Source organism: Terrapene carolina, unplaced genomic scaffold, assembly GCF_002925995.2.
Source record: "Terrapene carolina triunguis isolate 2854851 unplaced genomic scaffold, T_m_triunguis-2.0 Scaffold132, whole genome shotgun sequence".
Classification (NCBI taxonomy): Eukaryota; Metazoa; Chordata; order Testudines; family Emydidae; genus Terrapene; species Terrapene triunguis.
This window is the reverse complement of record NW_020664483.1, coordinates 8,538,842-8,566,164: the sequence shown is the minus strand read 5'-3', so window position 1 is coordinate 8,566,164 and position 27,323 is coordinate 8,538,842. Positions and strand designations below refer to the sequence as shown.

The 27,323-nt window shown below is 42.7% G+C and overlaps 1 protein-coding gene across 1 annotated transcript in view; it reads left to right on the top strand.

Annotated features, from left to right (window-relative positions):
* The first annotated feature begins 6,293 nt into the window (after positions 1-6,293).
* Positions 6,294-27,323, top strand: part of PAK5 (p21 (RAC1) activated kinase 5) — an 87,910-nt gene continuing 66,880 nt past the window's right edge. The window contains exons 1-2 of the mRNA XM_026653227.1: positions 6,294-6,354; positions 21,665-21,879. Of these exons, the coding sequence (XP_026509012.1) occupies positions 21,676-21,879 (204 nt within the window). The 5' untranslated portion in view covers positions 6,294-6,354; positions 21,665-21,675. The remainder of the gene's footprint in view (positions 6,355-21,664; positions 21,880-27,323) is intronic.

Here is a 27,323-nt window from a genome sequence, read left to right as displayed (position 1 = left end):
GGTTTTAAATGAACTTTTGCCTCCAGACTGGTAGCAATGGAAGATCACGTGAGGGATGCTACAGTGACCCCTCCCAAAGCACAGAATTGGCTGAGCAGACTGGCTGCTTGAACAAGGTCTGGGTTCTGTTCCCAGCTCTGTCACTCACCTGCTCCATCACTTCCCCTCTGTGCTGCTGTTGCCCCCACCTTGATCCTTTCTCCTGTTTGTTATCTGAACTGTAACACTCCAGGACAATCAGTGTCTCACTGTGTTTGTATAAGGTCTGACACAATGCAGCCTTCATCTTAGTGCAGGATTGTAGGCACTGCTGTCCTCCTTAAATAATAGGAAGCATGATCTAGTGATTAGGATGTTAAACCTCGGACTTGGGAGACGTAGGCAGTTCCCTGCTCTGCCACAGACTTTGAGACCTGGAACAAATCACTTAGCTTCTTTGTGCCTCTGTTCCCCATCTGTAAAATGGGAATAACCGCACTACCCTACCTCCTGGAGAGGGTTGAGGCTAAACACATTTAAAGATTGTGAAATGCTCACCCACTAGGGTGATGAGGTGGGGGAATTGTTTCTTGATGCCACATATGCCGCTCAGTTAGACCCTGAGCAAGAACCAGCCAGCCAAGTACATGAGAGAGAAGATGCTCAATGCTACCTCCAGCACTGGCCCACCCTATCCAGCATCCCATCTCTAGTTGGGGCCATTTCTGATGTTTTGGGGAAGGGGGGGAAATCCGCAGCATACCATCCTCTCAAATCTGAAATATATGGTACCCACCTGTAATTTTGGGCCCTAAAAACTCTTTATGTTGGGTCCACTTCACTTACTAACCATCACCTGCAATCATTTGGTATTGGTGGCTTGATAGGAAAACGTTCCTTAAAGAACTACATATTCTCTTCTTCCCCAAGAAATCGATGTGATGGTAGTAGAGGTGAAAGAATACATACATTTAAAAACACAAACGGGATGATAAAAAAAATGCTGTCCCCTCAATGCACTAATTCTCAAGTGCTGGGTTGGAACTTGGTTAGCTCAGTTGACCAGGAAGGGGTAAGAATCACACTAAGAATTTTTTTTTTTTAAATCAGGGCCATATGTTTTCTGCAATAATCTATGCTTCAAGGAGGGACAGTAACACTAACAGCAACTATGATATTTTGTATCGTTCACATAAACCGTGTTGTGAAAGAAACCGGCACAAAAGAAGAGCACTCGGGCTTCACTGTGCAGATGATCATTGCTGAAGCCTGAATCCCTTCCATAGGGGGAATCTGAATTGAATACTCTGAATCAAGGGATACTTGCCTGTCAGAGTCCTGAGGTCTAGCTACAGTATTTAGAATATGGCCATCATGCAGGCAGCTACCAGTCTAGAATTAGAGGCCACTCAAGAGGTAAGTGAAGCTTTTGACTTCTAGAACGACCCCCCTCTGTTTATGGTGGGGGGAGTTTTCCATTAAAGACAAGGTTTCTATTCTATTTATTCAGGTTCTTATACTGCACTCATCACCCAGGTATCTGCCGTTCTCCCCAGGCTGGCACTCCGTTGTCATGGGCAAGCATGTTTGAGGCCTTCCTTTGACACACGTTGACATAGTTGGATCTGAATTCTTTCAAGGCAAAAGACAGTAAAAGACCCTTCATCTTGGCCAGAGATTTCTGAGGCAAAAGCGCAAGTAGTTCCTATTAAAGATATGAAGAGCGCAACCTCTCTGAAGTGCAATATTTCCTCCCCATCAAAAAAATAAGGGTTCTCAAACTACTGGAGAGGATTTTACCTGCCTTTGCACACTGCTTTACAGAGTTACCTCTGAAGTTATGTTTTTAGGCTTTGCAGGAGTAGATTTTTGGGGGGTGGGGGTTACTATAGATCAGAGTAGGCAACCTATGGCACACGTGCCAAAGGCGGCACGCAAGCTGATTTTCAGTGGCACTCACACTGCCCGGGTCCTGGCCACTGGTCCGGGGGGCTCTGCATTTTAATTTAATTTTAAAAGAAGCTTCTTAAACGTTTTAAAAACCTTATTTACTTTACATACAACAATAGTTTAGTTCTATATTATAGACTTATAGAAAGAGACCTTCTAAAAATGTTAAAATGTATGACTGGCACGCGAAACCTTAAATTAGAGTGAATAAATGAAGACTCAGCACACCGCTTCTGAAAGGTTGCTGACCCCTGCTATAGATGTTTGTTTTTTGAGTATTTTCCAATTATAGATTTAAATTTTCAGTTGTGCAAAATTATGGGAGGGAGTGAAACAATTATTGATGATGCTGAGATTCAAAAAGTTAAAGCATTATAATAATTAAAACACAAATTGTCAACACCACATCAAAATATGCTACGTACATATCCTTAAATCAAACTAAAGTTCTCAAGCATCATTTTTCTCACTTTGCCCATCTGTACATTTCTTTTATCAATGCAAATATTTTTTCCTCAGTTTGTGCGCATTTGATAAATGTCTATTTCACCAATAGAAGTCAAATCCTTCCAAGCCTACGTATGCTCAACCCAAAAGGCCCCAGGTACCTTCCTCTAGACATTCTCTGCAAAATTATAATTGCGCCAACTCCCAGGATTCCCAGGAGGGAATACAGTTAGCTTGGTCAACCATAAAGATGCCTCCCAGGGATGTACTGACATTTTGACAGTTTCCCTGAAAATGTCATAGCTGTATTAACTCTGGATTTGGTTCTTCAGCAGCTACTTTTGGCATTTATAAATCGATTTTTTCCTGGTAACCATCTCATCTGTTCAAAGCTGAGAGCTTTGTCTTGCCAACACTCCTCATTTTATTTTGTTTTGTTTTTCTGTTTTTGTTTGTGTTTTCTTTTTTGCAGGCCCAAAGTGTCCCTTTGCCTCATTCCAGAAAAATCTAATTGTACCGTTCAAGTAGAACATGCCGTTCCAAAATACGGGAAAATGTTAGGCACAGCAAGACGTCTTGTAACTAACTGACTGAATGCTTCGTCTGAGGGACCATTCTAGGTGAAAAAGTAAATCTGCCTCCATCTGAATTTTAATCCATGGCCTTTGTTTTAAGGTGTCATTGAGGCAGTCTGGGATGCAGACACCTGTCCACTGGATTGAGACCAAAAGTTGTTTCATATAGGTCATTGAATAAACATCAACTGATGAGAGTTTTCGATGGCTACTGATTTTAGTAGGACTGTTCATTTTCATCTCTGGTAAAATTTCCCATTACTAACATCCAGTCCAGTTCTTGTTAACTTTGTGTCATGTCATGTTGCTTGTTCTTGCAGTTTTTTGATGGCTACAGAAGCCTCCTAGAAAGAGCTGTCACTGCAGTAAGGTGAAAGATCTGGATTTCTCCAGAAAGCTTACTTTCATCAAAACTTACTTACATCAATATCAACCAGTCAAATCAAGGGTGAGCAAGACCTATTAGTCAGAATGACAAATTGTGATGTAAAAATCCAAAATGTAGGTGACACATCTCATTTAGCCCTAAAATATTTGCATGCAATGGCTCTAAGACTTTTTTGAGATTCAGTCATCACTGAACAGCCTAATGGGAAGGATTAAGTGAACAGTGTTTTTATAATAATTCAGTGTTCTTCGCAAAAGATTGTGGGAAGTTTTCTGGATTAGTTGGATGAAAGAGTGAGCTCTAGTAAACACTTCGGGAAGAACCATTATATTGCTTGACAATATATAGTAAGGAAAGAAAGGACAATTGACTTTCCAAATGCTCTTACAGATCAATAGAGACAAATATCCAAGTAGTAATAACATAGTGTAAGCATCTGCACTTCACTGTAGAGTTTACAAATGTCTTTCTTCCAGGCATACTTTTAGTAGGTACACTGTGTCATGCTGCACAACAACCTGCAATTAAGATGATCAACCTGTACAAAGGTTTAAAATATTTCTATTACTATCACCACATTTGTTAGGGTTAATTTCTAATACTTTGGGTGGGGCTAATTTTTTAAAATATTGATTAAATGTGCAGCTACTTGCTGCAAAGCCCTTCGCCTGGAGTGCAAACAAACTTGTGCTAATAGCAACCCTACAATAACTAATACAGACTGCCGCACTTTCTTAGAAAGCGTGTCTATTCATTTCTGATTCCTTAGGAAGCATGACTATTAATCACTGATTATCAATAGTTACCTATAAAAGTTGTCTTAATGGAAAGTGTACTCCAAAAATGGGTGGAGAAAAGAGAACAGATCCTTGATAGCCAACATAACACAGACCATCCTAAAAAGTGAAAAATGAAGGTAATCCTTTTCCAGGAAGGCCGAGATTACCTTTATGTATGAGTAGTATTACTGCATATATCTTAATGTGTGTATGTATTATGTTATAGCCCAGATCATCAAAAGATTTTTTGGCAACCTCACCAGGTTCGGACTATTGTCACAGAAGTGGTGTTAACTGTGTGCTGATATTCTGGTTGGCCATAGCACCCACTTCAACATTTGAGAAGACTGCTTATTCGTGGCAGGAGAATAATCTGCATTATTGTTGTTTGCTTATCATGGTGCCAGAAAGCTGCAGCTGAGATTGGCTCCCCATTGTTCTAGGTCTTGTACAAATATCTAGTCCCTGTACCAAAAAATTTACTGTCTAAATAGATGAATAAAGGTGGGGGAGTAGGGGGAAGAAGTAGTATCATTCCCATTTCACAAATGGGGGAACTGAGGCATAAAGACTAAATGACTCGCCCAAGTTCACATTAGGGAGTTTGTGGCAGAGCCAGGAACTAAACCAGCATCTCTTTTGGTTCTTGTCTCTTGCCTCTTACCTCTAACTCTTCCACATCCTGCTTGTTAGGGATGCATAGACACATGGCACGCATGTCTTCAAACATATGCTGTGCTCCTGGAGTCCCTCTGTGGGTGGTCGGAGAGCCAGACTCAAGCTGTGACGCCTCTGCTCCAACTTACCCATTTTGTTTGTGGCTTTACTTGCAGGCACCCTCCACTATTAGGTGAAGGGGGCGGGGACTCTTCTCACTAAGAGAAATTATAAATATAACCTATATAATGTGCAGAATGTTTGATCTTCCCTGTGAATTGAATTAAATATACACTGAACTGTTATTTGCAACCTGCCTGGTCATTGGCACACCTGTAATGCTGTCTTTGTCTCTATCCACCAGCAAGTGAGATGTAGGTGAAATGGATTTAGGTGGATTAAAATGAAAGCGTTAATTTTTAAAGGTATCCTAAATCCATAGTGCCATATTCTCTGCTGATGTAAATTGGTGTTGATCCACTAAGTTCAATGGGCCAGTGTCTGCTTCCTCCAGCTGAAGATCTGTCCCTTAATGCGGAGAAGATGGCAGCTGATATATCAAATTGCAGTGCTTCTTTCCAAATAATTTGTCTGCTCTCTTGGCAGACTTATGATTTCATACCTGTGCAACTATTATGCTATAATTGCTTCAATTATGAAAACGTTGACAATTTTTAATATTCAGAAGTAAAATGTCTTTCAGACCTCTGGCTTTGGTATTCCCTTCAGGCATTCCAACCATATCATATCTTCTTTCCCTGATAAATCCCCATCTTTATTCTTGACAGTGTTGCATCTTCCTAACGTAGCCGGAATTTTTCTCCTAATTCAAAGCATTCAAATAAATGGTGACGACTCTCTGCTCCTGTAATGTATTTTTATAATGTAATATAATATAGCAGTAAGCAAAACATCCTTGGCTTATTTTCAGAAATAACTGGTGATTTTAGTGTGTCCAAATTTCAGGTACTCACCTTCTCATGATTGGGTGGAGGATGCTCAGCACTGCCTTTAAAATCAAGCTTCTTTTTTAGATGTCTTAAATTGGGCACTCAACATCGCTATTCAGATGTGAAAATCCTGGATACTTTTTATTTAAAAAAAATTAGAAACCAAATATTTAAATTTCATTAGTATGTAGAGCATCTTGACAATCAATAAATGGCAGGGAACCTGCAGGTAACTTAATATATATATTTAAAGATAATAGAGTGCCTACAATATGTTCATTTAAACTACTTATGATGGCTCAGTTCAAAATTACTGTGCATTAAAATCCACTGAATGCCACAAGGCTTCTAAATTAGGAAAAAACATGTCAAACGACACGTGGAAATGGGCTCTTGTGCAAGAGTAGTTTGCAGTGAGAAGAATGAGTATTGTTCCCTGGAGTAAATAAATCCCAGTTTGGTAATTCCGTACCAGCTCTTACTATTTCTCTCCAAGCACTTGTTGTCTTTTGGTTTTTTTATTTGTTCCATTGTGCATCTCTATTAGATATTGCTCATGGGCCAGCTATCAAGAAACACCCTGCTGTGCTGTGGTGTGGCGAATGAAGGCATTTTCAACCATAAACAAGGTATTGTGTGGTTTAAAAGAAACCCTGACAATGACAAGTCTCTGATGGCTTGTAATTGTTTAAATGTATCTTACTTGTATTGCTTAGAGATGCAGTGTCTTTGAGAAACTGACCAATTTGACAAAAGCTTTAAATGATCAGGCTGCTACAGGGTAGATTAGAAGGTGGCTTTTATGAAGCATGTCGCATGCTTATTTGGTGTGGTCCGTGAATCAGTCTGTTTATATCTTTTTTCCTAAGTCTCTCTTTCAAAACAGACTTAAATTCCTAAGTCCTATTGACTGTCATTAGAGTTAGGCACTTACCTGTATGGGACTTAGGCTCTTAGTCAGTTAGGGACTTTAAAAAGTATGGGGGTGAAATTTAATTGAGTTAAATTCAAGAGTAAGGCTTGAGAAACTTTTTATTCTCATGGATGAATGTTTACTCACCTGTGGGATTATTTGCATGCATAGGAGATCGCTAGCATGACAAAATTCTGTAATATTGCAATATATTGGCTGGCTGAATTCATTATTTGCCTTTGATTTTTATTTATTTTATTTATTTATTTATTGGCTGCTGGATGGTTATTTTGTGATTCTCAGTCTGATTAATTGCTAGGGTGCCTAGAACTTTTTGTAAGAGGTGTGTTATTTGTTGCCTAAATTGCAATGATTGACTAATGGATAGCAGTACAGGAAACCGTATTATAAAGATGAAGGAATAGCAGGGCATTCACTGCCTATAGTATAATTAAGAATGCACTCAAATATCAATTGAGAGAAACAATATTAATGAGGTCTAAAACTATTGTCTACAAAGAAGTAACAAGATCTGCCTCTAGGTAACAAATGAACACTTGGGACCTACATTCATAATATTTGTTTAGATGCTTTAGAGAGTGTGTGTGTGCCTGGTTCCCGTGCAGATACTTTGGCTGGGGAAGGACCCAAGGGATATCCATTCCTTACACACCTGCACTAGGGCTGAGCACAGTAGTAGTCCCTGTGTTTATGGTGTGTAAGACAAGTGCCACAGTCAGCATTTACCTCCTCGCAACTTGTTCCACACTGGCCAGGCATGGAGGGAAGCACAATGCTATGTTCTCCAAGGATGGCTGCATTACCTGGAGCTCTGGGAGGCAGGGTACCTGTCTTTGAGATGTGAGTCTGCCAGAGCTCCCCTTGAGGTGATGAGCCCCTCACTCTGCCCCAGTATGGGGCGGTGCCTTCAAGTCATATTAGAGCCCCTACTTTCTCTTGTTCATGTCACAGTTGAGTGATATCTGAATCAGAGGCCACTCTTGACCATGTTGGCTCTAGTAGTCTTGTTTTCCATCTGACAGTTCTATCATGGAAACAGCATAATAGCTTGAGGTTTTGAGTGATCCACTGGACATTAGTTATGCCTGTGTCCAGCCTCTGAGGTGAGGGGGTGGTATTGCTTCAGAGTCAGGCTGTACCAATGCACAGGCATTACCAAGAGTTTATCTAGAGGCACATCTTTGACCCATGGGTGAAGTCTGAGAATAGGCTTGGCACAGAGGATTTCTGCAGGGCTAAGAGGGGCAGAATTCCCCTTCCCCTACCCCATCCCCCAGACAGGATATAGACTACTTCAGTGCAGCTGATGTTGCAGCCCATGGACTACACACACTCGCTCTGTGGCCAGCTTCACCCTGCAGTGGAAGCACAATGGTTCTGTTGCATCCAGGAACATCTGTTACCCAGTGATTCCTGCATCAAGCTTGTATCTTGTGACTGAGCTACAGCATAGTGTTTACAAATAAGGATAACACGGGTGTTACAGAAAGGGAAATCATTCCTTAGCTTCTCTCTCCTAACCACTGCCTGGGGAATTCAATTCCGTTTCCTTTTAAACTTATCCCTTGTGTGAAAGTTATTTTCAGTTTCTGGTCACTCTTGTAGTCAGATCTGTGACAAGATCAACCAGTGGTTGTCACTTTTGTTAGTCCTCCACTAGGTCCTCTCATCTTGCAAACCTCATCCCTCTTCCTCCTATATTCGCATTTAGGGCCCTGGAGATCAGCCTGTTCAGTCTCGCTTTCATCTCAGGCTCCCATTCTCCTCCTGTGGCTTCTCCTATCTCTCTCCGGTAATCCCCTCTGCCAGCTTCTCATACAAGTGCAGCTCTTCTCATCTAGCAGAGGAAGGTAGAACACGATCCAGTGGCTGGAAGCTGGAGCTAGATACATGCAGGCATACATTTTTGAGAATGAGGGTAATTAACCAGCGGAACAATTTACCGAGGGTCATAGTGCAACCATTTTAAAATCAAGATTGGATGCTTTTTGCCTAAAAGGTATGCACGAAGAATTATTTGGGGGGCAGGTCTCTGGCCTGTGCGCTACAGGAGGTCAGACTAGATGATCACAATGGTCCTTTCTGGACTTTGAATCCATGAATTCCCCTTCTCTGGTAACACTACCAGAGACCCAGGAGATGGAGATACAGAAAACCATACTCACCCAATCTGCTGAAGGGCTGTCTGTCTGTCGGCAGGAGTGCAGAGCTGCAAATCCTGCCCCGTGGCACAGCACACTTGTTCGTTGTTTTTTAACAAAACAAATATCAGACTTTTTTTTTAAAAGGCAGTGGACATGCTTGAATCTACCGCCATTTTGAATACAAGCTTCTTAAGGTCTTCAGGAGAACCTATAATACCTCCATACTGCAGAGGACTGTATCTGCCTTCTAAAATGAGTGACATGTGGGGCCTGATCCAAAGCCCATTGAAGTCATAGGGGAGTTTTTCCACTGACTTTAGAGGCTTTCATTCAGGCCCCTATGTTTACATGGTCCATCTGTTTCCTTTGATTTCCCCCCTACACACACACACACACGCACACACCTGCCCCCCAACACCCAATGTTTGTGGTGATTTTCACTTTAGCTAAAAAATTAGCATTAAATTATAACTTTAAAAAAAATTGCATGTGCACAATAGAGAACACACATTTGATTAAAAAAAGACGTCAGTTTCAAACAGTGAGGGGAAAATACTGTCAAGGTTGGAGGAAGAAGAAAAACCACAGTGGGTGCAAAACCCAGTACCTATGCAGAACCCTTTTACTGCTATTCTTCCCTGCCCTTATCTCAGCTGCAGAGCTGAGACTCAGTGGATTTCTTTGAAACAAAATTAGCAAATGAAGGTTATGTCTACACTACAGCTTATGCCGGCATAATTTATGTTGCTTGGGTGTGACTAAACCACCCCCGAGCGACATAAATTACGCTGGTATAAGCACTCGTATGCACAGCACTATGTCGGTGAGTGTGCTTATCCCACCAACATAGCTTCTGCTGCTCTCAGGTGGGTTTTTTTATGCCAAGAGAGTTCTCGCCCCTCGGCAGAGAGCATCTTCGCCACACACACTACAGCAGTATAGCTGTCTCAGTACAGCTGTGCCACTGCAGCACTGTACGCATAGACATGACCTTAGTTTGACTTGCTTGACAGAACATTGTTTCAGGTTTAACAATAGCAAAACTAGCTCTGTGTGTGTTGCACCAAAATTTACTGTAGCCAAACATAATCCAATTAACTACACTGTATGATTGAATGCAAGATTACTTTTAAACAACGAGTATATATGTCACAGCTGTATGGAGTTGCTCAGTTTAGCCATGATCTCATACTGGCACAGAATAGTGGGTATGACTTTTTGGTTTTTCATCCCTTATTTCATGGGTCTTTGGTCTGGATCAGCACTCCTGTAACTTTAAGCGTGATTACATATTGGTTACTTGGCCCATCATTCATTAACGTACAGTAATGTATGTTTTTAATGACAACAAGAAAGACTCCTTGTTGCTTTTGTGGATACAGACTAACATGGCTACTTGACACCATGTTTTTAATGAAGTAATTCACTCCTGCCCTGACAAAGCCCTAGTGATCTGGTTTGGGGCTGGGATCAATAGACTAAAATTGATAGAGCTCTAATAGTGCAGGGCCAGATTGTGGTCTGGACTGTACATAGGCGCATGGGGGGAGCACTAGGAACTTTCCCCTCATTGCCTTGCTTGCATAAGGGCTGGACCCAATGGTGTGGGGGGGGAGAGCACAGGATCCTGAAGGCACCAAAGATGGCACAGGGAGGAGACAAGCCATGCTGCTTATCCATACCTCCACTCCAGCTCACAGAGTGGGGATAAGCCTGCAAGGGGAGTATGCTATACCCGGTGATGGAGTGTAGCAGCTGGTGTGTTGCCACTGCGCACTCTGGAGCTCCCAGCGGCATTCTGCCTGCCTAAAGCAGAATCCCGCCCACTGCAAAGAGCTGTCCCTTTCAAGGCACAATTGAGCCCCTAATTAGTTACGGGGGAGATTTTTTTCCAAGGCACTCGGCATTGGCCTAACTCTGCTCCCACTGAAGTCCACACTAAAGCTCCATGGCCGCAGAGTTAAGCCAATGCTGAGTGCTTTGGAAATTCCTCTCCATTTAAGATTTACTAATTTTTGTGGCCTTGCTGCAGAATCTATGAGCCTGATTCTCCTTTCATTTGTATCAGCATAATGAGCCGTAACTCCATTTCCGTCAATGCAGTTACACCAGCGTGAGAGGAGAATCAGAGCTTGTATCAATGTCTTAGCTTCGCTTTCAGTGTACTTCCTAGTGATTTATGCTACGATGAATCAATAAGAGGACATTAGCTTCCCCTCGGGATCGAACACTTGCCCTGCATACATTCATCTGAAGCACTAGCTACACCATCTATCCTCACTTGAATTTGATTTGTTGCTCAAGTCATATTCTTTAGTTTATGATCAAGTATTGGAAAAGGGCCCTATTAATCAGAGAACACGAGCGGAAATTGGCAGGCTAATGGCGCACTGTTGCATTGTTTACTGTACAACAGAATGACTGAGGTCACTGTTATGGAAAGCCATTAAGAAATGAAAAGCTTATTAAAGGGAAACTGCTAGCATATCAATTGCCTGTTGTAAGCACACATTTCCTTACCTTCGCTACTAACAATGCCCTGGATTCTTAAGTTACGGTTTTTGTTTTGTTTTTTTAAAGTTTCACTTTTATTTGCTACACAATTCTCCCAGGGTCTGATTGGGTTTCCAAGATGACCATGTGGATCTTCCCACTCCTGATTAGAAAGAGGGCTTGGCGAAATCCAGAGCAGAATCTCCTACTGAGGGCTGTCCAGGAGCCCGGGGGTATGGGTTGGGGGAAGGTTGGTAGGCAGTGGACTGGCCATGGACAGAATGGAAATAAGCATCATCTCCCCCAACGTTTCCCCTCTCACCCAGGCAAGTTCTTGGCAAAACAAACAAAAGGAAGTATTTTTTCACACAATGCACAGTCAACCTGTGGAACTCCTTGCCAGAGGATGTTGTGAAGGCCAAGACTATAACAGGGTTAAAAAAAGAACTAGATAAGTACATGGAGGATAGGTCTATCAATGGCTATTAGCCAGGGTGGGCAGGGATGGTGTCCCTAGCCTCTGTTTGCCAGAAGCTGGGAATGGGCGACGGGGGATGGATCACTTGATGATTACCTGTTCTGTTCATTCCCTCTGAAGCACCTGGCATTGGCCACTGTCAGAAGACAGGATACTGGGCTAGATGGACCTTTGCTCTGACCCAGTATGGCCGTTCTTATGTTCTTAAAACTAACAGTCAAAGGCTGTAGTACACTTTTGGCTGTGGTAAGGATCCGCCTTTAATGGGGCCAGGGGGAAAGGGCAGCTAAGGGCAGCCACTGGCTGGCAAAGCACTGGCCGCATGGACGTGTGCAACCAATGAGCGTGTGCAACCAGTCTTGTTGCCAAGGTCACAGCTCGGGTGGAGGCAGTGTGCCTCTGAACAGATGGTCTGATCTCTGATCTCCCAGGAGCTAGGGTGGAGCCTGTTCTGTGATAGGGCAAACCCCGCCCCCCAGAATGATGGGGAAGACATCTCAGCAGAGATTTCCTCTCTATTAGCCTTCCTGTGGAGGAGTGGGAAACTGGACCCTCAGTTTGAACAATACAAATGAATGAGATCAGCTCTGCTTTCAGGTGTTAAGTGAATCAGTGTTTGGGGTCTGTCTTGTGTAGAAATTTAAACTTCCACCTGGGGACTCATAACTGTGGGGACGTTGTTGTTCCTAGGTTGTTGTTTTTCATGACAGCTTGGAGTTGGGATCAAATGGGAGCTGACAGTGTCCCTTTAACCTTATATAAATATGTGTTTAAGCAGTATCTTGTACAGTCCCTTTGTGTAGTGTATAGCCATTCCAGCGTTGAGAGAGATGAATATTCAAAAGTGCACAGAGCTAATTTTCAAACACTAATAGCTAGCCCATTTTAATACTAAAAGGGACTAATGCTGATTACATGGTAATGACCCGCAGGGAGCCATTGGAAAAAATTAAACACTGGTGAACTTAATGTGTTGTGCTCTTAATAATTGAAAATCAGCTCAATTTTTAATGGCTAAAAAGAAAATGTATTCTGGGGCTGAGATGCAGTAGGAAAAATGCCACTCTAGAGTGAATCTTTACAATCCAGCCACGTGTGTTTGAAGAAAATAGGTTTACGTAAGAAATATTGACCTACCCTTCCTGGCAGTATAGCTGTACTAACAGTGCTGGCATAACATGGATGATTCTACTGGTTCACTAGGACGAAGCATCTTATTAGTGAATTATTGTAGTGAGAGAAAACGTGGGTTTCTGTAGTTCATACAAGTCTTGCAACAGTTATTTTTTGGTTTAAAATTATCTCAGTGCATACATAGTAGTAGGCTTCATGCGCGTTTATGAGGCAGGTGTTTTTGTTTTTTAAATGACTGAGTTCTTTTACCTAGGCACTGCTCTGACCTGTGCCACCTGGCACGAGTCACCAAGAGCCTGCCTGACAGCTGGGGACAGCATATACCCTCTCCATGCCACCTAGCCCTGGACTGAAGTAGAAGGGTGTTGGAGCTGGCTCCAGATCACTAAGGGGCGAAGGGGACCTTCCTAGTGCAGCTGATGTGTTTCCTTTCGGTGCAGGGGAGGGGCTGGGAAAAGAGAGTTTCTCCCTTGAAGTTCCAGACAGTTCCTAATTTGCGGAGGAAGCAGGGGGAAGAAGGGGCAGCATTAGAGTGTCTTTCTCCCATCTCCTGCTCTACTCTTTCAAATCAACTGCAACCACTTCAGGTGGAATCCATTGCCCCTGCCCCTCATGAAGATGTAGGATTCAGCCTGGTGGGTCTTTCAGCCTTGGAGGGGGAGGGGGGAGAAAGGAGGAAATGAGGTCATCTGGGGGGCCCTGAACATTCACTATTAATGTGTATCCATAGAGTATAAATGTTTAAAATTATTTTTAATAAAGCAATTTAAAATAGAAGCCCCAGTAGCAGAGGGAGAAAGGACTCTGAGTTGGACCTACATTAATGGTCTGTAGCCTGGAGCAATCTTGTACTGTCCTAAGGAAAACTGTATTAGGAAGGGATGCCGTTTAAGGCACTGTTGGTATAAACAATGAGTTTCCACTTTATGAATACTCAATGACTAATTCTCTTCTGGGGTAAATTGGTGCAGCTTCATTGACATCTACACCAGCAGAAAATTTGGCCCTCAATCTGCAAAGAAAATATGGGTCCCCTCCTAATCCCATTGGTTTCACCAGGCAGTAGGATTAAGCCCTTTGATTATATAAGTAACTCAAACGCTGGGATTCCTCCCATAGGCATCAGCTCCACATCTTGTGATCTGAGAGATGGTATCATTCAACCTTGCTCTGGGGTAATAAGCTACTTCAGTGGAGTTACTACAGATTAACACCATCATGCCCCTCTTTTCTCTGCTAGGAGACAAAGGCAATCTCTAATCTGTTCTACAATGTCTTGGCTTACTCCATAAATCAGGAAGACCTCATAAATCTGTGGCACTGCAAGCAGAGTATGCGTGTTATAAAATAAACATGGGTTTCTTGTTAAAGTTGGCCACTGCTAGAGTTATTATGGCACTTTTATTGATACCTTTTATTTTTATTTTATTGAGCCTTATCACCAGACTTAATGTCATCTTCTGCAATAATTGAAGGATTGTCTCCTTGACAGTCCTCCCAGATGAACATAAAATGAATAAAGGCGCTGTTTGCAGACATGTTTTAGTACAAATGAAGTATAGTTATGACAGAAATATCCCCACGTGACTGTTTTTTCTGTGGACATGCTTTCTCTCCTGGAACTAGTTCAAAATCAGTGTAGCTGTCATTTGGACAGAATCTGCCACCCATACTGCCTATCAGTAGCACCTTGCTCTGAGTGATCCTATTGAAATCAGTGGGATTATTCACAAGTAAGGTACTAATAAACGTGAGTGAACTGGTCACCTACTTTTTTTGTTTCTTTTAACAACAGTACCAAATTCATGAATCCATCAAGCCCCATTTCCTCCTTCTCCGGGGGGAGGATTCACAGAGACCTGCAAGGGAGCCATTTATAAATATAGCATTAATTTAAAGGCAACAGAGTGCCCATGAGTCTGTGGGGATGGTGCTAAGAATTAAATTAGTAACTGGGAACACTAACGTGGGTGGTGATACCAAGAGATAGTAGACTTCTTGGGACTTTTTTTTTTTTAAACACTTCACAACACTACCTTTGCCTCTGCTAATGGATCCTGGTTACCTGAATTTTTTATTCTTGGGCTCAGGATCAAATTCTGTTGTCTGCAAAAATAACAATGACGGGATTAAAATTCCGTGGGACCCAGAACTGACGTTTACCTGGACTATGGTTAACTTTCAAAATAGAGGGATATTTTGCCTGCAACAGAGATTTTGCGAGGCTTAAGCACAAACTCCTCCAATTATTTATCTTCAAGAGGTGGAGATGCGTCTAGAGTTTATTTAAAAAACAATGTATAAGCCTTAGGACTCTTGCTCTTCCATTTGCTTAGTATGCTCTCTGCTTCCCCAACTTGTTACTAAATAACACTGTTAACTCGTGTAACAGTAAGTATGGCAGAAAACCTCCCTTTAATTTTGCCTCTCCTTTCTGAAGTGTGTAGATGATGGTTGCCATCTTGGCCAATGCACCAAGAATTGAATACCAGGGCCCTCAAGAACTAGCAGCATGAGCTGCCAAAGCTCTCTAGCTGGGGGTGTGACACTCATGCTTTGTGGATTGGGCAAAGGTGGGGGACCAGATGCACACACTCACCAGTATATTACGTATAGATGGAATTTTCTGGTTTGACGGTAGAGGACATACATTCCAATCAGCAACCATGCCATTTGTTGATCTTATTAAAGAAAAATGCAACATGGAATTAGATGAAAACAAGCTCTACATGAACGGGGGGAGGGGAATAACAAATTTTCCCCCCTTTTCCCATTCGATACAGTAGCAGCAACCACAACCACATGGCACTGGAAGGATCAGAATGCATGCATTGCCAGAAAAGATTTAGAGCCACTGGTCTAGATGGTTTTGATGGTTTTATCCTATGTTCACTTGTGGCAGGGGTAAAGCTGCCATTGACTTTTTAATGGAGCAAGTTGAGGGCCTAAGTCTAAGAAATTATTTATTAGTTTTGTATTACTGTAGCAACTAGTAGCCCCAGTTGGGTCCCATTGAGGTAGGGGATGCTGTACAAACAGAACAAAGACAATCCTTGCCCCCCAAAAGCTTACAGGCTAAGTATAAGAGGGTGGATACAGACAGTGATGTGGGGAGTACAGTCAAACAATAACAATACTGGTCAGCATGATTGGCAGTGGTTTCAACACACTAGCAGCGTATCTGTCGTCAGGTTTTTGTAGATTTCATGGAAGAGGAGAGTTTCAATTTTGCAGATGTTTCTCCCCAGTGTGGGGGCAGCATGGGAGAAAGCACAAAGACACGTGTTAAATTTTTAAAAAGTGGGTGATGGAAGCTAGTATCATGGGCTGCTCAGTGGTGGGAACTGAGCTTTTGATACTGAATGAAAAACGGTAAGTAGGGTGGGGATACATTATGGAGGGCCTTGAAAGTGAAGACAAGTAGATTATGCTTGATATGAAAAGAGGGAGACAATGTGGGGGATGCAAAGAGGATTGCCATAATCAAAGCTACAGGATAGGAAGATGAGCTGTGTAGCGGCACTCTCCATGGACGTGAGTGGGGCACAATGGCCGTTGTGAAGGCCAGAGAAAAGGATATTGTGTAGGAACGTAATGTAGAAATGCTCTCTAAAAGATCCACCATACACCAGTCATTGGCTTCTGCACAGGGCGTCAAGCTGGAACAGGTTTGCATGTGATTTCCTACAAAGGAAAGCTGGGGTATTTCAAAATAGAAAGAGTACATGCAACCTCTTGCATTATCTGAAAAATTCACATCAGTTGATACTACCTGAGAATCCTGCTAGAAAAGTCAGTGTTCACGTGACAAAATGTTCTTGCACACCTGATGCATGTAATCCTGGAGCAGGCATTGAACTGCACGACTCTCAAACCCAAATTTAGCCTAGCTATAAATCCACCAAAAATTATGGTCTCCATCATAAAGCCTGTACATTTGTGGCATTATATAAAATATTAATTTTTACCTAATTTTGTGTTCTCTCTGAGAAGCCAGGAAAGATTACTGAGGAATTTTAAAAAAGGGGGAAGGGAAACTTTTTTTTATAACAAAAGGAGCTTTGCTTTCCAGGATGAAGAAGCTCTGCTGGCCAATAAATGGAACATGTATTGCTTTTCTATTTATCTCTCAAGAGCTACTCCAGTCTCTGATCAGTTCCATAAAACGGAACTCTTTGGCTTGGTATGCCCTGACCAGATGCTCTTTAAGGGCTTGTCTTCACTCCGGAGCTAAATTGGCACTGCTGCAATCGATGCAGCAGCATTGATTTAGCGGGTCTAATGAAGACAAGCTCAGTCGATGGAAGAGTGCTCTCCCGTTGATTTCTGTACTCCACCTCAATGACAGGCGGAAGCAATGTCGATGGGAGAGCGTCTCCCGTCGACATAGTGTAGTGTGGACCCCGCGTGAGTAGATCTGAGCTACGTCGACTTGAGTTACGCTACTAACGTAACTCACATTGCATAGCTTAGCTCGATCGGCAGCTGTAGTGTAGACCAGGCCTAAGAGTCTGGTGGAAATGAGCCCCTCTTCTGACCTCTTTAGGAAGTACAACGGCAAGAGTTCTTCCTTTTCCATTCAGGTTTCTTCCCTAACTACAGAGGAACTTGGCCACATTACAGCAGGGCTCGAGCCCTCTGCACCTTCAGTTCTTCAGCCACAAGCGTATCTACCAATTTGCAGCAATATATTTCCCCTACACTTTTGCCCTTGTAGGTAAATTAGCCGCACACACGGAAGGGTAAATGCTGCTTTACGTGTACTTAGTGACCATATCTGTGCATGCTCAGTAGGTGACTTTCACAGAGGCATAACTCTTGAAAAAATAAAGGCTCTTCTCCTGGCTGAGGGCTATTTCCATGCCAGATTTTAACTTTCTACCTCCAGCCATTTCAGCTATTGTGTGACTCAAAAATCATGTCATTAGAGCTAGTCAAAAATTTTCCAATGGAACATCTGTCTGGGTGAATACTACCTTGTTGAAATCAAAGTTTCATGGAAACCAGTCTATTTTGACTGATTTTAAAAAATGGAACTGAGTGTTCTGATTGCAAATGTCCATTTTTAATGTTTTCGGAATGAAACATTCAAACTTTTTTGTTTCAAAATATTTCATTCCAGTTTTTGTTTATATGTATGTATAAATAAAATAAAGTCAAAATTAGAATGAAATGTTAAAATTTAATTAAAACAAATTGACACTTTTTGGTTTTGTTCTGGAATCTTGTTTGACAGGAAGTTCAATTACATTTTTTTATTTTTTTGTTGTTGTTCCATTTCAGAATGGAATTTTTTTTGAAATTTCATGTATAAAAGGAAAATCCAATTCCCACACAGTTCTAGCTGCAGTATCTTTTTTATGAGGTTCTCTTGTACTCAAAATGGAAGGCACTGCAGTGTTTCCAACTCTCATGATTTTATTGCAAGTCTTGTGGTAGTTGATGTCTTTCTTAAAGCCCCAGGTCCTGGAATCATGTGAATGCCTGAGAATCTCAGCTTTGATTTTAAAAATAAGTACGTTTCTAGCCCAGAGGGTTTCAGAGAAAAGCTTAAAACCATTATTCAAGTGCATTTGAAAGCTTCAGCCGTCAAAGAAAATGAACCCCAATTTTTATTTTTATTTTTATTTTAAATCTTGAGATTTTTAAGCTATTAGTGTTTGTGGGGAGGGGCTGACTTGTGTTTTTTTTTATTTTTTTTATTTATGTATTTATTTATTTATTTATTTGTGTGAATGCTAGAGGTTGGCAATATTGGCATGGCTTTTGTTTAAACTTTTTTAAAAATTGCCAGTGGCTAGAAACCAAAAATGAAAAATGTCAACCCAAAACCATGGGTTAGGATAAAAATATTTTGTGTTACTGTAGCACCCAGAAACTGGAGTCATTGACCAGGGCAGCCTTGTGCTAGGCACTGCAAATACACAGAACGAAAGGATGGATCCTGCCCCAAAGTCCTTACACTCTCTGAAGATAAAACAGAGCTGACAGGTGGATCCAGGTAGTCTGCTCTTGCTGTCATTAGGATTCCACTGACATGGGCTCCCGCTTGTTATTGTGTTTCTGTTTTGTTTGTTTTTTAATTTAATACTGACCAATAATGAAGCAATGGCTGAAAACTTGGAGAGTGCAGGTTTATAGTGAGGCACCAGTGGAAACAAAATAAGAGATCAGAATGCTAAGAATTGGAAAGGATGGGAGGAGCAGAGTGATAAGACTTCACAAAAGGAAGCTAAAAATGACTTTAGGTAAGATCTTAGCAGGAGAGAGAGAGAGAGAGACTAAAGGGCACTTGATTTCAAACAAGACACAATAATTAGAGAGAGCTCAGAAGAGAGGAACAAAAGCGATGAAAGGTTTGGAAGATAAGACCTATGAGGAAAGGTTAAAAGAACGAGGCCTGTTCTATCTGGAGAAAATAAGCTTAAAGGAGACATAATTGTCTACAAGTATGTAAAGGGAAGGTGTAAAGAGGACAGGCATCAATTTATTCTCAAGTCAAGGAGGATAAAACTAGGAGTAATGGGTTTAACCCTTAGAGGGCCATGGAGGAATCATAGAATAGCAGGGTTGGAAGGGACCTCAGGAGGTCATCTAGTCCAACCCCCTGCTCAAAGCAGGACCAGTTCCCAACTAAATCATCCTCCTATTTGCTATGTACTCTTTACAGAAGACCTGGAGACTTACATCCTATTTCCAAGCAGCAGAAACACTGCCTTTTTCTCCTCTGTCTCCCTCCCCTCCTCCAGCCCCACAGCCAGTTCCCAGCCCGGGGCTAGACTAGCTTCCCATGAGCCCAATGTTCTCCAGACCTCTACCCATCTTTGAGCACTGCTGGCCCCACCTCCCCGTTAGCTCAAGCTGCCGCCCCTGTGCTTGCTCCAAATGCTTCAGGTCTTGCTGGTTCCCAGTCCAACACACGCGCTGAATACTGGTAGCAGAGATAAGTGGGTTATTTCAGGACCATAGTCTTAGGTGGAGGAGAGGGGGTTTGTCCAGTATGAGGCAGCAGGAATGGCTCCCTTCTCCCCCACTCCCCCCCAAAAAATCCCAACCTATCCCACTCCCTAGTTGCTTGGAATCTTTCCTCTTCCCTGGTATAATGGCCCCACAGCAATCTGGCTAAAGCCCTAGAAACATCGCCCTTCTCCAGGATGTCGAACACACTGTAGGCTGGAATGAGTCATTAGGCTGTGCTCAGAGTAAGTGGTAGTGTGGAAGCTGTCCTGCCCTGGCAGTAGCCTGGGTGAGACTTGTGACCGCTGCTCCTCCCTTGCTGCGGGATCTGGAGTAAATTACTTCAGCCCTTTACAGGGTGCCGTTTATCCATCTTTCCCCTGTGCATCGGGCCGCCCACTCCTTGACCCTCTCTGGCCACCCCTTGCAAGTACTGGGCAAGCAGCCTCTGCTCACCTGCTGTCCCTGCTCGCCATGGCCAGAGCCACAAAGGGTTAGGGGTAATCTAGCCCTGGGAATGATTAGTCAGTCTCTTGAGGATTAAATCATAGCAGCAAAAAAAAAAAAATGTTAAATATCCCAAAAGGCATTATCAGAACAAACCCTGGAACCAGTTGTCCGGGGTAGCTGTAAAATCGCCCTCACTGGAGATACACAGGGCTAGATCGAACTCCCGTCCAAGGGTACTGGAGATTGTTGGAGAACGATAATGAACCCAGTCCTGTCACTGTGCAGCAGGTAGACAAGATGACCCAACGGCGTGCTCTTCAAAGCAAACGCTTCAGTGGTCACGGAAACAGCCAACTTCACCATGCAGCTGAGATGGGGCCTTGGGGGAAGGGGTGGAGTGGGGGGTGGGGCCTTGGGCAGAGCAAGGGTCGAGCACCCCTCTGCAAATCAGAAAGTTGGCTGAATCCCCCCCCTCACATGCTAGCCAGCCGTGCAGGAGATAGCAAGCTGCTCCTGCAAAGGAACGTGGGAGCAGGTGCTCAGCCTCAGTGTGCCTGATGTTTCCTGGGCTCCCCCAAGGGCTGTGCAGCTCCACTCTCTCGTTTGCTATGGGCTGTGTCTAAATGGCACCGTCAGGCCCTCGATATTCTCTTTTCGCAGGAGATCATTTCTCTCCAAAAGGCGAGCTGCGCTGCATGAATGCAGATTTTGCTAGTATAGGCGAAGACGCTGAAGGGTGGCTGGAATCTGAAGCAGGATCTCTGCTTGTCTGGCAATACTGAAATGGCGAACAAGCAACGAACCCTCTTCTAACTTCAGCAGGATGCAATCTAAGTATGGATGTATTAAGACCTGATGCTCGGCTGGTGAAAACAGTCCTCCTGCCAAGATTTAAGCCTGATGAGCTTCTGGCCTATAGTTCTGAGATGCAAGTTCTTCTATTTACTTCTGTTTCGTATTAGGTATCATCATTATCATGACATAGCTAATTACTTTGAGGATAAATACAGAAAGGACTATGAGGCGTTCAGATACTACAATAACTGGGGCCAAATCATAGAATATCAGGGTTGGAAGGGACTCAGGAGGTCATCTAGTCCAACCCTCTGCTCATAGCAGGACCAATCCCCAACTAAATCATCAGACCTCCAATAGATCCCGGTGGGATTATGTGCAGAGTAAAGCACTACTCCATGTGAGTAAATGAGGCAGAATTGGAAATTTTGAATCAGTAAAAATTAACATCCGTTTTATACTCCGCAGGTAATGATGACAGATTAAAAAGTTGAGACAATGTCAAGATAAACTACTTCTTGTTTCTGTTCTCCCATACCTCCCCTTCCCCTCAGGTTTTTCCACCATGTTTGGAAAGAAAAAGAAAAGGCTTGAAATTTCTGGACCGTCAAATTTTGAGCACCGGGTTCACACTGGATTTGATCACAGAGAACAAAAATTTACAGGACTACCTCAACAGTGGCACAGCTTGCTAGCGGACACCGCAAACAGGCCGAAGCCTATGGTGGACCCTTCATGTATCACACCCATCCAGCTTGCTCCCATGAAGGTAGTGTACAGGGTCTGGGTTTCCTATTGTCTTTGAACTTTTCATGCAGGTTCCAGCTCTTGGCAGTTTTACAGGAGTAATGTTGGTACATGTTCTCCAGAAGGACTGAGGGTTATATTTCTTCATTACCAAATGCATATTTGTTGGCCCAGGACCTGCTATTAATAGGGTACAGATGGAATGCTGGGCCTGCCTGGAGTCCCACAGACTTTGTCGCGGATCAGTGCAGGTACAGCAACCAAGTTCAGAAACTGGGCCGTCATTTATTGCACTGTAAATCAGCCAGTTTCCTTTCCTTTCATCCCCACTGTAGCCATGAGATTAAATCCTGGACCTTTTAAGTCAATTGGAGCTCTGCCATTGACTCCAGTATAACCAGGATTGATGTGTATATTGTATTTGTATTTTCATTATTACAAATACTAATAGTATTGGGGTAGCACACAATCGGGATCCAAGCCATAGCATGCTAGACGCTGTCTAACCCAAAAGGAAGATATTATCCACATCCCAAAGAGCTTAATCTGAGACATGCAGCATATAAAGTGTTGTTGGAGAGCTATACCCCAAATCAACTATTAAATACTTCGAGGGAGAGAGAATACTCTAGCAAATGTACTTTTAAAAACAAATATAAAAATGACCTAAAATAGATTTTACATGCATAAAAATGTCATACCTCCAATGGGCAATACATTGGCACTGTCCAGGGTTACGTGACAGTGTCACGTGTCAGGCCTGGCCTACATGGGGGCGCGGGGGATCGATCTAAGTTATGCGACTTCAACTACGTGAATAATGTAGCTGAAGTCGACGTACTTAGATCTACTTACCGCAGTGTCTTCATTGCGGTAAGTCGACTGCTGCCGCTCCCCCGTCGACTCCGCCTGCGCCTCTCGCTCTGGTGGAGTACCGGAGTCGATGGGAGAGCGCTCGGCGGTCGATTTATCGCGTCTTCACTAGACACGATAAATCGACCCCTGCGTGATTGATCACTCCGGAGGTAAGTTTAGACATGCCCTCAGAGTGGACAACTGCAAGTCCCTTTTCCAATTGTATAGAGCTCCCATTTCTAGCCCTGCAGGGCTGCAAGATATCAGATCGTAAACCTGGCACTGGAGTGATTGTCCATTTTGGGCCTTAGGCAAGGGTAATGTGGAGAGAAGCACCACACTTGGGGAAGGAAGATTTAAAAAAAAAAAAATATTAGGGCAGCTGTGTGAAGATCCTTTAGAATTTAGACATTCTAGACTAAGCTCGGGGAAGATGGGCAGAGTGCAGGTGAGACAGTCAAAGGGGCATGATAAATGCATGTTCAGTTGGCTCTACAGTATCACACACCCGACATGTGCACGCATGTGTTTTCTCTCTCTCATATTCACACATGCTGCTCTTTCTTTCTTACTCTTACTCTACCACTATCCTAGAAGAGAAGTTCTGTGACTTAAAATTCTTATCGGCTTCTTTCCATCCATGAAAAAATATCAATTCTGAGAGTACAAATCATTCATTTGTATTTGTTAATCCTCCTTGCCAAAATCAGGTTTACTGCCAACTGCTGTGTAATGCGCTCTCTACCTGCGTGGTCTGGATTGTTGAAAAGCAAAGAAGGATTTCTGGTGTGATTAAAATAGCTTGCTGTTGTGTAAAAGAAGCACTGGAGTAATGGAAAGAGCAGAAAGGCATTTGCCTGCTAGATGTGCATAAGAATAAGGACAATCGCATTCCACAGGATGCGCCATATATCTGATCCAGTGGGTATTTGGCCATAAATTAACAAAGATGTTATATAGAGGAAAAATCAGATTACTATTTTGCTGCAATCTCGTCCATTTTATGGATTTCTTTGGGATGATCCGTCTTTAGGCTTAAAATCTTTTAAAATGTATTGGATTTGTCAGCTCTGCATAGCCCGTCTTAATTATGGGTCCAAGCCAGCCAAAGACTTCCACACGTGAGCAGCTTTGCTCATGTGACTGGTCCCTTTGAAGCTGTAGGCACATATGTGCATAAGTGTCTGCAGGATTGAGCTCTGTCTGACTAGGTGAAGAGTTGTGAGACAGTGTACAAAGACAAAACCTGATGCCATTGGGACGGTGAGAACCATTTGCAATTATTTTAATAGACCGACACTATCTTGTCTCTCCTTGTATTTATGAAGTAGTTGTTTTTATTAGTCCTGGAAATCATATAGGGTCCAATCTGGCAATGGGGCTGTGCATAAACTCCTATTGTATACTGCCGGAGTTCTATGCACAGTGGACTTGCTTTCATGTTACCTGGTGGTTATCCACTTTTTTTTCTCTTTCTCTCTCCTCCTCCCACCTCCTCAACAATATAATTACTGCACAAGATCTTATCACCATATTCCACCTTTCCCCTCCCCCCCCCCCAGGACAATCTATTTGAGGACTTAAGTAAGGTACTACTGAAAATTTAAGTCCCATTTTCAAAATTGACTTTGGCACAGATCCCCAAAGGTGCCTAATTCCCATTGATTTCAGGGGGAGTTAGGTACCTAAATTCCTTTGTAGATCGGAATCTTAGTCACTTAGGAACCTATACTTTCAATGAGATGGAGGATTCTAAGTCACTTTTGACAATGGGACTTCGGCTCCTAAATCACTGAGGGACTTCTGAAAAGTTTATCTCTTGTCTACACTACAGTTAGCACATTTTAACTATGTTTTTTCTATTTTCGTGGAAACGTGCACACAATATAATGTGTTCTGAATCACAAAATGATGCTGGGCTAAAAAGCCCCTTTAAAATTTGTGAAGTGTGGTTTTAGGTCACAAAGGTGATATGGTAATAAAGGCATTGTAGGTTTCTACATTTATTCTCTCTTTAATTACTTTTGTATCGAATGTGCCTAGTTTGTAATGCAAAAAGTATATTGCTAATGGTTATTCCCCGGGAGCTAAAAAGTAATGTAGATTCTGCAATCAGAACTTAAGTGATGGTTTGTTGATGCTCCCTGAGACAGAATTGATTGTTTGCTTTAAGCCTAATCCAAAGCCTAATCAAGTAAGGGAAAGACTCTCATTGGCTTCAATGGGCTTTGGATCAAGCCCAGTTACATAAGGAGCTGAGTTGGGAAAGCAAATAGACAGCAGGGATAGCCGGCACTCTTTGTAGCAAGGTGCCACCTACTTGAACCTGAGCAACAATGACAAATGGGCACAGGAGATAAAACCCCATACATCCTGTGAAGCTCCATTCCAAGTAGATGCCTGATGTATTGTATCTCTATCTGGCAGAGACCTGAAGGTTCTGTGCTTTTTTTTTTTATACTTTGGGAACACTTCAATAGCTTGTCAAGTGTACTTGGATTTTCAAAAAGCCTTTGACACGGTCCCTCACCAAACGCTCTTAAGCAAACTGAGCAGTCATGGGATAAGAGGGAAGGTCCCCTCATGGATCAGTAACTGGTTAAAGGAAACAAAGGGCAGGAATAAATGGTCAGTTTTCTGAATGGAGAGAGGTAAATACCAGTGTCCCCCGGGGATCTCTACTGGGACCAGTGCTGTTCAACATATTCATACATGATCTGGAATAAAAGGGGGTAAACAGTGAGGAGGCAAAGTTTGTGGACAATAGAAAATACTCAAGATAGTTACATCCAAAGGTGATTGCAAAGCGTTACAAAGGGATCTCACAATAGTGCGTGACTGGGTAACAAAATGACAGATTAAATTCAGTGTTGATGAGAAATGCCTATGGGTAAACATCATCCCAACTATACATACACAATGATGGGATCTAAATTAGCTGCTACCACTCAAGAAAAAGACCTTGTAGTCATTGTGGATAGTTTGCTGACTAGTGCTGCACATTAAGCGGATGTTTTCAAAAAAGCTAACAATGTTAGGAACCATTGGGAAAGAGATCAATAATAAGACAGCAAATATCACACTTCCATTGTATAAATCCATGGTACACTCATATCTTGAATATTGTGTGCAGTTCTGGTTCCCCATCTCTAAAAAGATATATTAGAAATGGGAAAGGTGCTAGGGTGACCAGATGTCCCGATTTTTATAGGGACAGTCCCGATATTTTGGGCTTTTTCTTATATAGACGCCTATTACCCCTCTCCCCCGTCCCAGTTTTTCACACTTGCCATCTGGTCACCCTAAAAGGTACAGAGAAGGGCAACAAAAATGCTTAGGGGTATGGAATAGCTTTCATATGAGGAGAGATTTAAAAGACTGGGACTATTCAGTTTGGAAAAGAGACAACTAAGAGGGGGATATGATAGAGATCTATCAAATCACAAATGGTGTGGAGAAAATTACTAAGGACGTTTTATTTACCCCTTCACATAACACCAAAACCAGGGGTCACCTAATGAAACTAACAGGCAGCAGGTTTAAAACAAACACAAAGGAAGTACTACTTCACACAACGCATGGTCAACCTGTGGAATTTGCTGCCAGGGGATGTTGTGAAAGCCAAAACTATAACTGGATTCAAAAAAGAATTAGGTAAATTCACAGAGGATAGGTCCATCAATGGCTATTAGCCAAATTGGTCAGGGATGCAACCCCATGCCCTGGGCGTCCCTAAGCCTCTGGCTGCCAGATGGGGGGGCTAGATGACCGTGAATGGAGCACTTGATGATTGCCCTGTTCCGTTCATTCCCTTTGAAGCATCTGGCATTGGCCACTGGCAGAAGACAGGATACTGGGCTAACTGGACCATTGGTCTGACCCAGTATGGCTGATCTTATGCCAATAAAATAGCTGGAATTCAAACTGAACTCACTGTGAGTACTTCAAAATTCATTCATTTCAAACATGTGGTCAGGAATAATGGAATTCCCGTGCTCAAGCTTAGCACAATCATTCAAATATTTGGTCAGTACAGATGACCCAGATAGCAGTAGACTGATGTGTATGTCAGAAGTTATATGAATTCTGAAACCTATGCTTCCCGGGTCCCCATCAGAAGGAAAAATTCACTTGTGAATAAGTACAGAAATCAAAATTTCTGACAGGATGCAGAAGTTAGATCTAGCAGTGGAAACTTTCCTGGAGAGTAGGGACCTTGTAAAGGACAATGGGGTAATGGTGGATAACCAATTCAACACAAGCTCCAAGTGCAATGCTTTGGCTAGGAGAGCCTGCCCGGCCCTTCCATGTGCCAGTTGTGCAATTCCTGTGAGTTCAGGGACTGCAGCTGTGGTAAGTCCTTGCATAGACCTTGCAGTGTGGCTTCGTGCATTCGACCAGCCTTTTAAGGCAATTTCACAATCAGACCTGTTACCGGCACTTAGGCTGTTAGAATTTCTATATAATCTTCTGAGGAAAGCCAGCTTTATTCTAAACAGCAGGAGGTGACTCATGCATAAGGCTGCAAGTCTGTCACGGATTCCATGACTTTCCAGAACCCAGGGCCAGTGCAAGGAAGTTTTGCGCCCTAGGCGAAACTTCCACCTTGCG